We start from the raw sequence: 18087 nt of genomic DNA, 5'->3' as shown, positions 1-18087 counted from the left end.
TTTCAGGCCTGGCACCGCACACCCTCCGCAGTCCAGAAGACCCTGTAGGCAGCCCCCTGATATTCCACAGTAAAACCCCCCCTCAGTGCACTCCTCCCGGGCCAGGTGGAAGAAAGTCTGGTGCTGGAAGGAGCAGCCGTGTCCCTGAGGCCGAGCGGGATCAGCCTGACCTGACCTCCCCCAGTTGATGGAGGTGGGGGAGGAGGAGCTCACTGGGGACACAGGGCGGGACATTGGAAATGATGAGCCTTTGGGTGGTGACCTCCAAGGGGTCCACAGGCAGAAAGGTCCCGCCCACAGTGAGCCCCTTTTCTAGGGCCATGTGCACCGCTCGCTCGGTCCTCAAGAGGATTACGGCTTTGCTGTAATTACGGCTGAGGGGTCGACAACCCCAGCCACAGCCCTGGCGCATGCCTCAATCGACATGTCGGGGTGGGTGTAGCTCTGCACCCCCAGGGCCTTGGTGAGGAGGTGGAAAGGTGACAGGGCCCCACCCCCAGTGTCAGCACCGCCTCCACATTCACCCGGGAAGGCCCGGCTCCAGGCGACACTGTCACAGCCATAGGGGCTGAGCCACACCCACCCCCAGCTCCATATTCAACAATATCCCACCCCGGGGAGAGGGGGGAAAGGATGGTGTAACCTCCCCCTCCAGGATGACAAAAACAGAGAGGAGAGGAGGTGGAGGGGTAAAGGACAGAGGGACACAGGAGGGAAAGGGTGAAGGGTAGGTGGGTGTCACTCGGTGGAGTGGAGTGTGGGTGGGAGCCTCGATGTTCTTCCTATAAGGAGGGCAATGTCTTCACCAGGCAGCTGGTACTGCATGGCACACAGGAGTCAGCCCTGCCCATCTTCACCAGGCAGCACCAGTTACCTGGACTCAGACTCAGTCGAAGCAAGGGGGGAGGTGGTGGGTCGTGGCAAGATTTTAACTGATGCACACACACCCCTTCTCCCCCAAGTGTCTGCAGTGGTCTTCTCTCCTGCCCCTATGAAACACACGGCTGTCTTCAGTCCCAACCAAAGAAAAGTCCAGGCACCCAGCTAGGAGGTTAAACCAACAGTCCTTGCCTACTAGCCCCCCTGTTCTGCAGCAGCAGCACCTCCTCCCTCTCTCCCTCCCTCTCTCTCTCTCCTCAGGCCTAAGGCCCTGCAGGCTCCAGGTCCCTGGCAACACAGAAGGCTGGAGGCAAGGCAGCAAAACAGCAATAGCAGCAGGAACAGCCACTGGTAATCCCACAGTCACAGCCACAGCAGCAACCCACCCAACTCCAAACTGCAACAGCAACGAGCTGTAGCTGAGACCAGTCAGGAAGCACAGTCTGGGCACGGGTGTCAATCACTTGTACATACTGTTCACTATTGTCAACAAACTCCCAAGAATGTCTCTCTGCCTATGGCTCCTTGTTCTGATGAGCAGTGTTCGTGTCACTCAGATGTGAAACCTTTCTGCACAAGATAAAGGCAGGTATCTCAGTCCAGGGTCTCTTCCCTGTGCTTTGTGTAACCTTCAGAGCAAAGCAATGGTCCGGCCTCACACTCCCTGGAAACATTACTGATGCCTGCACCTCGACGGTGCTGGTCATTGCTGCCAGAATGTAGTGGGCAGACGTCACAGAGTTCCGTCATTCTCTCTGTGTGCTCTCAGCACCTTTAAGGTGGGGCTGGCCCCCATCGCTTCAGCATCTGTGACCAGTGATGCTGTGCACCAGCTCCTGAAGGGCTGAGTCACTGAAGGCAGACACAGCATCAGATGCATCTAAAGTTCCATAGCTGCGTCTCTGAGATGGCCCTGATCACAGAGCGCAAGCGAGCTGCCCTCAGCCAGACAGGAGTCAGACATTCACAGAGGCTATGTGAAGATCTATGGAGTATCCTCAGAGCATGTTGTCATCATCCTCCTGCGATCGAATGGCTATTACGGCCTCCACTGCATCTCCATGACAGGAGCCTTCTCACAGAGGCTATTGGCGCTGCCATAAGCCAGACTGGAGTCAAACATTCACAACTGCGATGTGAGGATCTACGGGGACACTTCACTGCATGTCGTCATCATCCTTCACAAATCTGGCAGCTATGAGGACCTTCCGTGCACGCCTGCCTCATCTGGCCAGTGTAAGAGACTCATCCCTGTCATTGTCACCACCAAGGACCCCCTCCCCCTCATCCCTGTCAGTACCCTCCTAATCGCAGGAGATTGCTATCTCCTCCATCTCCTCCTCAGCCAGCTCCTCTCCCCTCTGCAGCGCCATGTTGCAAAGGGCACAGCAGACGACGACAATGTGTGACACCCTCTGTGGACTGTATTGCAGGGCTCCACGAGACCGGTCCAGGCACCGGAACCTCATCTTCAGCATCCCGATGGTCTGCTCCACCAAGTTGTGAGCTGCAGCATGATCCTCATTATAGCATCGCTCTGCTGCAGTCTGAGGCCACCGCACGGGTGTCATCAGCCACATCCTCTCTGGGTAGCCCTTGTCCCTGAGGAGCCAACCCGGCAGCTTCTGTAGACTCTGGAAGGCTGCAGGGATCTGCAAGAGACTCAGGATGTAGGCGTCATGCACACTTCCTGGAAACCGTGCACATACCTGCAGGATGTGTTTCTGGTGGTCGCACACCAGCTGCACATTCATTGAGTGGAAGCCCTTGCGGTGGATGAAGTCCATCGAGTGTAGCGATGGAGACCTGAACGCTACATGAGTGCAGTCAATCGCACCCAGCGCCTGTGAGAATCCTGAGATCAGGGCAAATCCAATGCCCCTTGCATCCTGACTGTTCCCATATCCGTGGTATCCGTGACCTCATGGATGTATTTTTGAGTGGCAGATTGTGAAACTCCACAGAGGTCACCTGTGGAGCCCTGAAAGGAGCCACTGGCGTAGAAATTGAGCACCGCATTCACTTTCACAGCCACTGCCAGTGGATGTCCTCCATGTCCCCTTGGCGCCAAGTCCTGCAGTAAGTGGCAGTTGTGAGTGACCAGGTCCCTGGACATGAGCAGTCGTCGGCGACACTGGTCCTCAGTTATCTGCAGGAATGGCAGGTGGTGCCTATAGACTCTGGGTGTTGCTAGGCGCTGAACAGCCACGGTTCACTGTCACTCCTGGGCAGTGTGTGCGGGAGCCCCTGCTGCCCCTTCTTCATGAGGTTGCTGATCCTGCCTTTGTGCAGCCAGGAGCCTCAGACACTCTCTCCTCTGTCTTTTACGGCCTCTGTAGGCCATCAGGCATACAGCTAGGCCACCAGGATCCATTATCCTGACATGGTCCTCCTGCAGCATGAAAGAGAGAGAGAGACGTGGTTATAATGGGTGTATTTTGCACCTTTCCTGGCCCTGTGTGACTGCCCCTTAATGCTTCCCAGAGAGTGCTGGTCACCACTCGGATGGCCATAGAGTTGAGTGCGCTGCATGGCTGCCCTGTCAGCCTGTGACATGGGGGGACACTGGTCCAAACCAGGATGCTGAGATTGCAAGGGGCTGTGAGCACCTCCAGCAGTGACTGCTACATGGTCAGCATTGGCGAGGAGATTGTACAATGTGTGCAGTCCAGCTGCTCTGTGGTTCAATAAAGTGGCGGCAGACTCGAAGTCTGTGCTGGGGGGTGGAGGGGGCAGGTGGGGTAAGGTAATGAAGCGCTTGGTGGCCCTTTGGTGCCTCTGCATTGCTTGCATGGGCAGTCTAGGAGCCCAACCCCAGTCATATCACTGTGGCTGTGCCTGATCTGTCTCAGTTGCAGAGGCATGGTGGCCACTTCCCTCACCTATCCTGGCCCCCACCTCAATTGCCTGTGCGTGGGATGCAACACCAGGGCAGGACTTGACTCCCCTCCCACCCCACCAACAACAGTTACCTCCGAGGCCAGGCATCAGTTGGCTCTGCGCCCCTGAGGCCTGTAAACAATGGGTGAGCTGTGGAGAACACTGCTGCTTATTCACCTCAGTTCCCCCAAAATGAAGGCCGCCAAGTGTGCTGTTGTGAAACACATCGGTGTGCTTTCCCGCCGACGTTGATGGACGATATGATGGGGTTCCAAGACCCTGGCAGGATGGCCTTTTAACTATACGCTAATGTATAACGATTAGCTCCCCCCCCGACAGATGGCAGGAAGCGCGGCCCGCTGTTGGTGAGCTAAGCGGACAATCGTGACCTGCCTACATGCTGTTGTGAAGCAGATCACGTCATATCTTCCACGCACGCCACCTATCACATCGGCCGCCAGTGGGCTCAGAAATTTCCACCCATTGATTTCGACTGGTTCGGGGTATTGTGTGTCACTTTATCTGTGTCTTTTAAAATCTATGTCTCTTACTGTTGCCTTAACGAAAGTGTAACTGGGAGTTAGATTAATTAGGGGATTTAGAAGTTATCATAGTAGTAATTTGTAGATCTACGTATGTATTTAAAATCATTTCTTCTATTAATAAAGGTGTAATTTAGTTTTGTAAGAAACCTACGGGACTTGGTGATCTTATTACTACTGAATTCAAGGCACACATCTCGAAATTTATACAAATTGCAAAACAAGTTGTGGCAGTTGTTTCCAGTTTCCCTCTGGGATTTGAACAGCTCAGAATTTACCATGGCTGTGTCATAACACATATCAAAGCTAGCAAGAAGGTAGCATTGCCTGCAGCCTGCATTCTCAACTCCTCCTTGTTTCTGTGAACTGATGCAATTGAGTAATCAATGTTAGTTACCATTGATTTGTCCTCCTCCATATACAAGGCAGATGTACATTTTCCACTCCTTGACTTTTCCTCACTCTGCTAAGGCTACCCCTTGTAGGATGATGTCATTCTGGAGGATGACAGGTGGCTGATCATCTTCCTCAGGCATGAATTCACAATTAGGGTCTTCATTAGGGTCCAAAGGCCCAAGTCCTAGGAGCCACAGTCAGTCTTGTGTTTGTTGTCCTCCAGTGGCCTTTACAGCAACTATGGACACCTAGTCCTTGGACTTGTGTCCTGGCTGCAAGCCTGGTGCCTTGAATGCCATGACTATTGCACTGGGAAGATGGAGGCTTGTGTGGTCCATGCTGCCTCTGCACAGCAGGCATGGCCATTGATTCTTAGAGCTTGCATCTGTTCTGACATGCCTCTGTGAGGATCAGGTGCCAATTAAAATCATATGCATAGCAGCACCTAAACATGATGGATTGTCGCCTGAATGCACAACATTAGAAAAGCAGCCAAGCTCATCCATTGTGCATGAGACCAGGGAGTCCAGCACTCAGCTGAGCCATGCCCTCCATGGTTTGAGCAAGGCAATTATAGGATGCCCCTTCAAATAGTCAAGATTTGCTGTGCTGAGCTCCTCCATAACACCCTGAGAACCCTCCCCAGTCAATTCTTTTCCTGACTTTGGAACAGTCATTGGAAGATAAAGTGGAAAATGGTGCTGCTAATATTCCTGTGAGAGTCAAGCTTCCAACCTTCCCCAGTCACCCACCAAGTCCCTCCAATCCTCCTCCACCCTCACCACCCCCTAATTCTCATTCGCCCCATCACTATCTAGCCTTCCCCTGTTACCCTTGACCCCATCATTGTACATTTTGATATCCCTGTCATCCCTCCGTCCACCCCGAACACTTTAATGTTGATGTCCCCATGCCCTTTGTCGATCTGATCCCTTCCCTTCTCAAGACCACATACACTGTGACTTTCCGGGATACTCTCCATGAAACCATCCAATACCCCCACATGACTTCTCAGCTCCTGGCTTACAGGGTACAGATGTCTCCCCTGACCATGGTTGTGTCATCTGCCTCACAGCACCATGCCTCTAACTCCCAAGACCAATTACCTTAGGTGACTGATCACACTCTGCACACCATGCATTGCACGACTGTCACTGCCCAGAGAAGCATTCCCCCGCCGAAGACTGGGACCAAGACATGCGTGCCAAGCAGAACACTGTAACATGGCCCCCACAGCCCCAGGACAGTCCCTTCAATCACCCTCCAACAGCGTGACCTCAGCATTAAGAGAGTCTCTGATTCCTCCTTGGACGGTCTTATAATTCTTGCCCAAGATAGTCTTTTACAACTCCACTCTGCCCCTTGATCCCCAGCCCTGCCTCCATCTTCCTCCTTCCCCCGTGTTCCACAATCTCCCCAAGTCTTGCCCCTGTCTTCCCCTCCCCGCTGATCTTGCCTCCCATGCCCAGCCTTGGCGCAGCTTCTGATACAAGCACCTGAAATCTCACAGCTGCGCTGTTAAAGGAAGGTGAAAGAAGCATCTACATACCTCGAAGTTGTTGATGAAGTGAAGCTCGCCAGGTGCACGCCATTTATTCACAGTCAAGAAACAGACCATTCTAATTATCCACTGGTGGGGTGCTTAATTTGGAGGGGGAATGTAATTCAGGTGAGTTGGTCATGGGGGTTCATGAGATGGAAATGGATACAAACATGGTTTCTGATATAGATCAGCAGTGAACTCCACCCGCCTTTAACCCATCGGGAGAACAAAATTCTAAACTATTTTCCCGCCGGCGGGAAACTGACTTTTGCCATCCATCACGCCAAATTTAGCGCCCTTGCCCGCCACGATCCCCGCCGCTGGCGGGAGCGGAACATCCTGCCTCGCTGTCTCTCCCTGCTGAACCTGAACCTCACGGCCCTCACTGCCCCTGTATCAAACCCACCCAGCATTGCAATATGACAGCGCCTCACTTGTATTCAGCGAAAAGCAACAAAATGAATCATCCATGTGGTGACCCATTGGATTTTACACTTGCACAGCGGTCTCAATTTCTCAATGTAAAATTCCAGTCCTGAATATCACGTCATGGAGAAACAGGACGAATATTAGCACATTTTAATTGAACTCCTACAATGCAAATAAGAACCCAAATTATACTTACCTGGTGCAACATGTATTTCCTAGAAGTCAGTAAAGTTGTCATGGAGATGGAAGCAATTTTACTTTACACTCTACTGAGGTGGTCAAAGGTCAGGAGGTTAACTTCTCTTGCCACCTTCAAACAATAAAAAGGAATCTCCCCTCTAAGTCATTTTCAATGATTTTGAACCTCTAGCCTCTGGTTGACCTGCTCCTCAGATGGAATAATCTTTCTCCATCTAGCAAAACATCTCATCATCTTGAAACCCTCTAATAGATCAACTCTTACCGTTCACTATTGCAAGAACAGCCCTGACTTTCTCAAACCATTCTTATTCTGTTAAACCTCTTCTGTATTCATTTCTAAGGCATTTATATCTTTCCTGAAGTGTTTGTCTAGACTTGCCCACAATTTTCCAGCTGACACCTAACCAATGATTTATAAATTTACGGCATGATTTTGTTGCTTTTATATTCTATTCCTCTATTTATACACCCGAGTAGCTCATATGCTTTTTCCAATACTTTATGCAGCCATGTCATTATCCCACATAGCAATTTCTGCTTGCAGTCCACCAATCTTATTTGTTATTTTATGGACACTGCGTATACCATTCCTTCGTCATTTTTGCTACTTTCTCAAGCTAGTCTCTTCAATCTCAGTTGTGGCTCAGTTAGTAGCACACTTACCCCTGAGTCAGAAGGCTGGAGGTTTATGCCCCACACCAGAGACTTGAACATAAAAATGTCATTCTAGAGCAATAACAAGAGTGGTGCTACACTGTCGGAGGTGCCACCTAATGAAGATGTTAAAATGATGCCCTGTCCGTCTCAGATGGAGGTATAAGACCCCATGGCACTATTTCAAAGATGAGAAGGCACTTTATCCCTGGTGTTGTGATTAATGCTTAACTTTTAATCCACATCATTCAAACAGATTATCTGGTCATTATCACCTTACTGTTTGTGGGAGCTTGCTGTGGATGTTACGATTCCTATATTACAACAGTGATTACACTTCAAATGTGCTTAATTGGTTGGAAAGCATATTGGATGCTCTCAGGTTGTGAAAGGCAATATATAAGTGCAAATCTTGATTAGTAGCAATTTTTGGGATATTTCTAATTTTACTGCCATTTGTGTTCCTCTCTGCTATTTTCTGATTCCTCTCCCCATGTTAGATTAGTTTGAACCCTCCCCAACAGTAATTGTTAACCTCTGTAAGAACATTGGCCCTGACTGTTCAGGTGTAACCTGTCCATTTTGTACAGGTCCCCCTGGCCCGGTACCAATCCCAATACCCCAATAACTGAAAATCTCTCTCATCCACCACTTCTCCAGCCACACACTTACCTGCACTATCTTCCTGTTTCTATACTCAGTAACACATGGCACTGGGAGAAATTCTGAGATTACTACCTTTGAAATCCCGTTCTTAATCCTTCTCTTGGTTCCTGAAGCTCTGCCTGAAGGATCTCAATACTTCTTTCTGCCTCTGTCATTGGTTCCAACATGGACCATGGCTTCTGGCTCTTCCCCTTCCCCTTGCGGAATGTCCTGTACCCGCTCTATGATACCCTTTACCCTGGCACCAGAGAGACAATATACCATTTGGAAATCATGCTTGTGATTACAGAAATGCCTGTCCCACACTACCGAATCCCTGATATTTACTACATTTTGACTCTTTCTTTCACCCCTGTGTACAGTCCAATCTCAAAGGGTGCTGGGGAGGTTTGATTCTTATTGGATTCCTCCAAGGAGTCATCACACTACCTGATCTTCAAACTGAAAATCACTGATGAAATGTTGATTAAAATTAATAGTTTTATTTAATAAATTACGAGTGGAGATTTCAGAACTGACTGAGAAATGGATCCTGAATTTTCTTCTCACCGTGTTACCTCATGTGTACTTATGGTTCATAATAAAGTTAAATGAAGAATTCACATGTGACAAATGTCAGGTTAATATTGCTTCTTTATTGTTGTTCTTAGCAATTGAAGGAAAATACATGGAGATATTTTCAGGAATTTGAGTCAGAATTAGCATATAAAGAGGAACATTGTTTTCAAGAATGCATCAGTTTTATTTTAACATAACTTGTTATTTATTTTTTTAAGAAGAGCACAGAGATTGTTATAGGTGTTGATAAGGGAACATTTTCATCAATTGCATTGCTTGATCAAAGCTGAAGGGTTTATGTCATCTTGGATTTAATGGTACTGCTTGGATATAGCATCGACCACCACATTAAAAAATTTATCCCAAATTGCATGGGTGTGAGGGGTGAACTTCTCCTTCTTTAACCAAGCCAGTTCCACAATGACGCAGGTAGTCAGCAGCTATGAGAAAACAAAGATCTATTATCTAATTTGAAACAAAATGTGTGCTAATGGGTTAAATTTAAAATTTAAAGCACCAAAAGATTTTGTCAGATAATATTAAACGAGAAAGTTAATCACTCCAGGAAAAATCTCTGCATGCATGGAACAGTAAAAACAAATATTCATTAAGATCAGCTTGTAATCTTGTGTAAAACATTGTACGAGCCAATGAGAAGATGTGAGGACAACCTGGAACCAGTTGATGTATTTAAGTTTTGTGAACCTGCGCACTCCATGTCTAGAGTTATGGCTCCACCTGACTTTGCAGCAAAAGTGGAGTGAGACACTCTTTTTCAGTGGAAACCAGATAACCCCAAAGCAATACTTTCCCTCTTTCAGGAAGTCTCAGTTTACTTTATTTCATTGTCATGTCAACTCTAATTCTGGAATTAGCTTTCATTTACAGCATAACTTTAGTAAAAATGGGACATATATTTAAAAAAGATTAGTTTCTTACATGGAAGCTTCCAGCATCCACATACAACTCCTCAGCGTGCTTCCTGCTGAGCTCCTTAAACTGCGACTTGACATCATCCAAATGGGTGACCGCAGTACTCAGAGCACCAGACACTTTAGCTGCATGTCCTTTAACAGTAAATCCATGACGGTCTTTAAAGTAGCGTGAAGTCCAGGGATAGACAAGAAACATCCTGGAGGGAAAAAGCATAATAATTCAACTTAACATCAAACACTACATTGAATTTAAATCTCAGATTGAATCAATGAATCATTTGAACTAATAAAAAGTTAAGCTTTACATCAGTTTGACTGGAACTTCAATGAAACCTTTAATACTAATTCCCTTACCACGTAGCAATAAACACCCATCACCACAACGTTCGTGCAAAGAATAATGAATTACATTGAAATCAAACTGCATTCACACTATACCTGTCAAGGGCACTGGATATAATTTTGATTTTATCGATACTGCCCCATGTGTGGGTGATTTCCCCTTTCTCTTCTTGAGTCCAGTGCACCATTTTGCCTGTTAATATCTCGCCGCAGTACCTCGTACAAAAAGGCTGTGTTGATCTGCAGTTTCTGTCTGAATTTTATAGTCTGCAATAGGGCATGTCCCAAAGCAAAATCCCAATATAATAGGCTGACTGATTGGTAGGTGGGACCCTCTTCCCTATCGCTGGGCAGCACTCTTCTGTGTTTGAGTGTTAAGATAAACACACGCTAAACATTCAGTCCTTCCTGCCTCTCTTGTGTTCACTCATTGCAAAGAGTCATTGTACTATTTTGCTGAATAATATGTTAACACCAGGGCCAGAGAGAGAAGTCATGGGCCCTTTTGTTTCTCCCTTATTCCACCCGCCTGTCCCTTTAACCCTCCCCCTCAGTCATGCATGACATTTTTTCCCTGTTCAAGATTCACTAACTAATTTACCAAACAATCACAGAAAGGAATGATAACACACATTGTTGCATCTGGTTACAAATATCCTCTGATATATATGCAGCATGGGTCATTAATATTAAGGCAGTGTTAGTTTGTGTGCGTCCTATAGGTGATGCCACTAGGACCATTAAACAACCCAGGGACAATACAAATTTTACTGTATCAGCTTCATGTAATATTGTTAATTTGACAGGAAAATATCCCATTGGTTATTTATAACACTGTGCAGGTGATAACATTGATATCCACGACTGCCTCAGCCCTCAATGACATGTTCTGCACATTGCAACATATCAACACGCTGATAGTATATTCATATTTGGGAGAAAGATTCAATACTTGCAACCCAGTTAAACTGCACAAGATCTTATCCTTTCTGTAGAAGTAGAAGATTTTCTCTCATCTGGGTGCCCATAACCTCTGAGCTCCAGGGCAGTGTAACTGGTGGGTACACCAAAGATGCTCTGGAGAACACCCCAGGCAGTTCCCAGGTAAGGATTGTGCGGCAATTGCCCAGGAATTTCAGACTTCCAATGGGCAATTGCCCTGCACCGGGAACCATCCAATACTCTGATTTAAGTCACAAACTTTTGGATGGTTCCAACTGTCAAACAATAATAGTTACACAAAAAGTTTAGGCCACTTCTAGCTTCTGGGTAACTATTGTTCTGACCCTCCCCAAACTCCTTCAGGCCACTGACTACCCCCACCCCCCGCTACACAGCTCTGACCCCCACGGGATCCTCCTCCACACCCCCAAGTGACCCCCCAACTCCCCAACTACCCCCAACCCCTTCAAGCCCCCCATCACCCCGGCTACCCCTCTGATCCCACTTGAGACATCCCTACCCCCACCACCCAACCCCCACAGGACACCATAACTAAACCACCCCCAACTTCACCCCCCCGATAGTACCAAACTGACTGCACTCATCAACAGCCCACCACACCATGCTTGTGCACTCCCCATGATTGCACACTCCCCCGAACAGCACCCCCACACCCCTGACTGTACCCCCTGACTTCACCCCCTTTGATAGCAGCTGCTCGAATACACACCCCAAGCCTGCACCATCCCTGACTGCCCACCCCCAACTTCAGCCTCCTCGAATGCACCCCTTGACCGACCACCCCTGAACGAACACCCAACACTGACCACCCAACCCCCACCTCCCCACCCTTAGCTTGACCGTCCAATCCAAGCCCCTGACAACCCAAACACTGATAACTAATGACACCCCACCACCCCCTCCCCAAACCTGCCCATTTACATTACAAACCTAGCTTCTACCCGGTTTGAGAGTGGCTGGGGCTTTAAACCAACATGATTTATGGCATCTAGTGATATAAAAAAGGGGGCATGGCCTCCCTACATCCAACTCTGTAGCCCTCAACTGAATCTCTCAGGAGCGCAGTGCCCTATGCAGTTCTCACCCAATCTGAGTCAGAAAGTCTGGTGTCGAAGGATCGTCTGGATTTCAGTGAAGGAGAAGAGGAGTGAAGCGGCAGTCCAATTGAAACTTCCACTCCGTGGAAGTTCAGGTCCATTATTTCATAGAAGGGGTGTAATTGGATACTATTTTATCAGTAATGTCACACAATAGAAAGAACAAATTATTCCTGAGCAACAAACTGGCATAATTGTACAAAATAAGTCTTCACTGTCAGTGAGAAGTGTTGGAGCCCTCAGGTGACTCTGTGCGACACACCCTTTAAGAAGCCAGAGGACAAAGACTGAATGGTTTACAAAAGTTTTTGTGTTTGCTTGGTCAGCAAGCCTGAAGACTCTACTGTTTGCTGCTTCTCACTACAATATATTTTCAATATCTACTGTGCAACATAGCCTTATCACCATGGGTGTAGGAATCCCAGATTTCCACTAGGAGTGGTGCAGACGGGCAAAAGTATGTTTTTCCCATCGGCGGCAATGGTGGGTTTTTGCCAATCCCAATCCTGCCTCATTAGTCATGCATTTCTGGGAAACACGCCGTTTCAATGGTGGGTGGGCTCTCATTTGCCTGCCATGCCATCACCCAGCCATTTCATCATTCCAGATGCCAGGACCACTTGGCCCCAAAAGGCAAAAGGTTTGCAGGCCCCAGGTTTAGTGACACATTCCTCGAACACCTTTTGGATGCAGTGGAAACCTGCCATGATGTGCTCTACTCCCACTCCAGCCGCAGGGTGGGCAGCACATCACTAACCCGGCTTGGGAGGTAGTGGCAGCGGTGGTCAGTGCCAATGCCCTGCAAAAGAGGACAGCCACCAAGTGCCACAAGAGGGTGAATGATGTCCTCTGTTCTGTCAGGGTAAGTCACTCTACTGACCACTCTTAACTCACACACTCACAAACCCATCACACATCCACAGGGACCTCACTCATTGTCCGTTCAAGGACATCACCATTCACTCTCTCACACACACCTTCATTGTCCTCATCCTGTCCATGGGGCCACTTACCACACATGCCAGGCATGCTTATAATCTGGCCTGGCAGGCATCCCGCTTACACTCTCTCCATCTGATTTCATGCAGGATAAGCTGGCACACAACAAGAGGGAGAGGCTGCAGACTGGTGGAGGAATGCCTGAAATCAAGGTCCTAATGGACTTTGTAAACAGAGCCATCCAGCTAACTGGGGATGACCGGGACCAGTCCTGTGCTGACGGTGAGGTCGGCGCTGCTCTACCAAGTGAGGATCCAGCAGTGCAACATCCATCAGGCAACCATGTTGTGAGTGATGTGTCCTGTTTCACAGGCCACTGCCATGCACTAATCTCTCCTTGCTTTTGCAGACACATCTGGGAGACAGCTAATGGATTCCACGACCCAGGACCTCCAATCAAGCCCCAAAGAAACCTCTGAAAAAGAATCTGAAGGCACCCTCTCGGAAGTCCCGTCACAGCGCTCACCCACACTCTCCACCAGTGCAGAAACACACACCTTGGTGGGACCTAGCTTTAGAATATTTTCGGGATCACAATTTGGTGAGCACATCGCACTGTTTGATACACAGCAGGTGGCGACAGGGAGTTCCCAGGTCTCCGGCACTCGGAGGACTGCTGGAGGCCAGAGATTTGCTGAGTCCGAGTCAGATGAAGAACCTCTGGAATTGACCCTCCAGGTCTCAGCCCTCCAAAGGACGCCCGCCAAGGTTATCACAGACAGGGTGTAGCAGTCAGCAGACTGCCTCCATCTCCTCTGTGGATGATGGAGAAGCACCAAGACATAGCGGCAGGGTTAGGAAGGTTAAGAAGATGTAACTCTTTTGGAGTTAAAACAATTAAACTAAATTAACAAAATAAGGGATAAAACAAGCACAGCCCCTAAGTCAGGTCAGCTGTAAAACCAAGGACAAAGTTTAAAGGAAACTTACGAACATTAAACCAAAATGTGATTAAAGGGGTCAACAAAACACCCCAGACCAGCGGTGTCCACCGGGCATGGGAGGCCTCGAGAGTGCCGGCAGACACCACGTGCTCCCTCTCCAGGGACACCCGGCCGCGAACGTAGCCGCGGAAGAGGGACAAACAATCGGGCGGGACTCCCCCCTCGATCGCCCGCTGCCTGGACCTGTTAATGGCCAACTTGGCCAGGCCCAGGAGCAGGTTCTCGAGGAGGTCCTCCTCCTTCCCGACCCCCTTCTGCTCCGGGTGTCCGTAGATCAGGAGTGTGCGACTGAAGTGCAAACAGCCCTCCTCTCTGCCAGCCTCTGAAATGGACAGAGGGGCGGATTCCTCTAACGATAGCCGCTACTTCTGACAGGGGAGAGCTGCGTCGCGAGACGACCATGTTCCAGACTTTGATCAGGTCCTGATAAAAGATGGGCAACGCCTGTGAGGAGCCACCGAGGCCCCTCTGCTCTATAAACAGGAGCTGCACGTCATAATTCAGGCCGTGCACCTGGCGGAAGAAATACGTCGCCAGGGCACAACATCTCGGAGGAGGCTCGACGTAAAGGTATCGCTGCAGGGTCTGCAGACGGAAAGTCATCACCTGTGTGCATAGGCACACTAGCGCCTGACCGCCCTCCCTAAGCGGGAGACTCAGAACCTCAGCAGCGACCCAGTGCAATCTTTTGTCCCAGAAGAACTCGACGAGCATTCTCTGGATTTTCGTGACAAAGTCCGGGTGAGGGAACAAAGTGACCAGCCAGTACCACAACATGGCGGCGATCAGCTGGTTTATGACCAGAACTCGACCCCGGTAAGACAGCACTCAGAGCAGTCCTGTCCAGCGCCGCAGGCGAGCGGTGACTTTCGTCTCCAGTTCCTGCCAGTTCGCCGGCCAGGATTCCTCGGCAGGGCAGAGATGGACCCCCAGGTAGAGGAGGCTGGTCCTGCTCCAGGTGAAAGGCCTGAGCTCCTCGGGTAGGGGATCCATCTGCCACGTACCGACCAGGAGTCCAGAACATTTCTCCCAGTTGATCCTAGCAGAAGAAGCGGCAGAGTAGACCTCCTGGCACTCGCGCATCCTCCGCAGGTCAGCCGGGTCGCTAAACACAAGGAGCACATCATTGGCGTAACCGAGAGGACCACCCTGATGCCCGGCCCGCGCAGAACCAATCCCGACAAACTCCTCCGCAAGAGGCGCAGGAAAGGCTCCACGCAGATAGAATACAACTGGCCAGACAGGGGGCAGCCCTGACGTACCCCTCTCCCAAAGTGAAGGGGCGCTGTCAGGGACCCGTTAACCTTCACTAGACACTCCACGGCAGTGTACAGAATGTCGGATCCGGGTGACAAAATGCGTCCCGAACCCGAATGCTCGCAGAGTTCCGAATAAATATTCGTGGTCCAACCTGTCGAACGCCTTCTCCTGGTCAAGAGACAGGAAGGCGCTCGACAGACCAGCCCTCTGGGAAAAGTGGATAATGTCCCGGACCAGATGGATATTATTGTAAATAGTACGGTCTGGGACGCTGTAAGACTGATCAGGGTGGATTATGTGGTCCAGCACAGTGCCGAGCTGAGAAGACATGGCTCTGGCGAAGATTTTGTAATCCGCGCCGAGGAGGGAGACTGGGCGCCAGTTTTTAAGGTGGCGGAGATCCCCCTTCTTAGGCAACAGGGCAATCATGGCCCTGCATCTCCCCTGTAGCAATACTCTCCCCCAGGACCCCCGCGAAGTCGCTCCGCAGGACGTCCCAGAACGCCCTGAAGAACTCCACGGTCAGCCCGTCTAGTCCCGGGGATTGGTCCCTGGAGAGGCTGTCGAGGGCTCTGGTCAGCTCCCCCAGACTTATCAGGGAGTCAAGCTTTCCGGCGCCCTCCGGGCCGACCTGCGGCAGGTCCTCCCACAAAACCCTGCGAGCATCTTCGCTGGATGGATCCGGAGAGAACAGGGCAGTGTAATAGTTTCGGATAATGGCTCTGATGCCCTCCGGATCCGAGACGAGGGATCCGTCGTCGGCCAGCAGTGTAAGGAGCTGCTGACGGACCCCGTGCCTTTTTTCCAGCGAGTAGAAGAAGGGGGAGCCATGGTCCAGGTCCATGACGAACTGGATCCGTGACCTCACAAACGTGCCCCGGGACCCGACGAGTTGCAGGTCCCGCAGCGCGCCCTTCTTCTCATCGTACACCGACCGCAGGGCCGGGTCCGCATCGGGCTGACGGAGACCTGCCTCCAGGTCGAGCACCTCCTTCTCCAACTCCTCGACCCTGGATTTCCGCCTCTTTGTCGACCCCCTCGCGTACTCCTGACAGAAAACGCAGGCGTGAATCTTGCCCACGTCCCACCAGAGCCTCAAGGAGGGGAAGCCTCCCCGCTTCCTTCTCCAGCCGGCCCAGAAACAACGGAACGAGTCCAGGAACCGCTCGTCCTCCAGCAGCAGCTTGTTAAAGGGCCAGTACGCAGACTCCGTCCAAGCGCAGAATGGAGCGACCTCCGCCCACACCAGACGGTGGTCCGTACACGGAACCTGCTGCACAGAAGCCGCCGGAATGCAGGACACGTAGGCCTTTGAAACGTGAAGACGGTCGAGTCTGGACGCTCTGACTCCAGGTGACACAAGAGTGAAAACGCTGGAGTCGGGATGGAGATGTCGCCGGACGTCCAACAAGTCGAAGGACCCGATTAGGTCCTGGAACTTACTCACACCGAGCGAGCGGTGCTGGGTACCGTGACAGTCCCGGGCCTCGAGGGTACAGTTTAAATCCCCTCCGAGGACGATGCACTCGCCTGCGTCGATGGAGCCGAGATGAGTGGACACTTCCTCAAAGAGTCTCGCTTGCTGCTGCGCGCCCAGGGGAGCGTACACATTCACAAAGTGATCCCCGCACCCCCCAGGTGCACAGTAAGGTGCAGCAACCAGCCTGGCACCGGCTCCTTGACCCCCAAGATCTCCGGCTGAAAATGCGGGGCCAACAAGATAGCCACCCCGCCAGAATTGGAGGCTGGGGGACTCATGTAGACACCCCCTCGCCACTCCAGGAGCCACGTAGCTTTGTCTCCTGGAACGGTCTAGGTTTCCTGCAGGAAGCACACCGCATACTTCCCTCCCGGAGAACCGAGAAGTTCTGGAACCTGCGCTGTGCGTCCCTGCTGCTGTGGGTGTTGAGGCTGGCTACAGTCGTCTTCATTGTCAAAGGTACATACAATCGTCACCTTATTTAAAAGAAGGAGAGGACTTTTAATCCTTCCTCTCCTTCAGGAGCCCAGCGAGAAACATTTGGACCCTCCGCCGGGTGTTCCTGTCCAACTCGGGAGCCTTGAGGGCCTCGCGAGTGGACCAGAACACTAGCGGAAATGAATGCCACCGGTCCAAGGCCAACTGGACTCTGTTTCGGCGACCGCGATGACTCGCCAAAAAGTCCCGGAGTTCCGTGGGGGGATGAGGGTAGAGTCAGTGGAGGGCACCAGGGGATCCATTGCCTCGCTTGAGAACGAGTCGACGTCATCCCCGGTGCTCACCACCGAAACTCCGTCCTCCTCCGGGTCGTCGCCTCCAGCTCCCAACCCCTCCCCTGTATTGAGTACGGGGGCTGGTCCGGAGCTGCCAGTCGGCTCCACCTCCACCTCGATCCCACCCCCAGGATCAAGGCCAGAGTGGTCCTCTCTGGTCTCCTCTAATGATTTCGGGTCAGAGGGTGGCGGCACTACAGATGCCCGCTCTCCTCCCGGCACCGGGTCGTCCAGGGAGCTCAGGACGAGCTCCTGCCCTAACACTAGGACGCCCGGTGCTAAGTTCTGGGAGGGAGCGGGAAGGCCTTCCTCGCCACCACCACCCAGTGACCCAGTAAATATTTTTAAAATGGGGAGGCTGGAGTCCCCCGACGGGCCAGACGATACCTCGGGGGTATTTAGTGGGTCTAAGAAAGGCAACTCCTCAAGGGAGGTGCCCTCAGTGACCCCCGAGGGGCCCTGCTCAGGGGACTGCAGCAGGTCTGTGGGGGGACCAATGGGTGTGGGTGTAGGGGTTTGTGTTTCTCCCAGAGGGCAGGTCGAGGT

The 18087-nt window shown here is 50.9% G+C and overlaps 1 protein-coding gene and 1 long non-coding RNA gene across 2 annotated transcripts in view; both read right to left on the bottom strand.

The window, feature by feature from the left end:
• The window catches only part of LOC144690651 (uncharacterized), a 264306-nt gene that overhangs the window by 145389 nt on the left and 100830 nt on the right, over positions 1 to 18087 (bottom strand). The gene's annotated exons all lie outside the window — the stretch shown is intronic.
• LOC144690648 (hemoglobin subunit beta-like) lies at positions 8806 to 10381 on the bottom strand. The gene is made up of 3 exons (XM_078558363.1): positions 10122 to 10381; positions 9688 to 9880; positions 8806 to 9188 (listed from the first exon to the last, which is right to left on the bottom strand). Exons 1-3 carry the CDS (start codon positions 10211 to 10213, stop codon positions 9060 to 9062), a joined length of 414 nt encoding a protein of 137 aa, XP_078414489.1. The 5' UTR covers positions 10214 to 10381; the 3' UTR covers positions 8806 to 9059.

The sequence above is a fragment of the Cetorhinus maximus genome, chromosome 15 (genome assembly GCF_964194155.1).
Source record: "Cetorhinus maximus chromosome 15, sCetMax3.hap1.1, whole genome shotgun sequence".
In the NCBI taxonomy this organism is placed as follows: domain Eukaryota; kingdom Metazoa; phylum Chordata; class Chondrichthyes; order Lamniformes; family Cetorhinidae; genus Cetorhinus; species Cetorhinus maximus.
The sequence above is the reverse complement of the archived record's forward strand: the minus strand, read 5'-3'. Positions and strand labels throughout refer to the sequence as shown.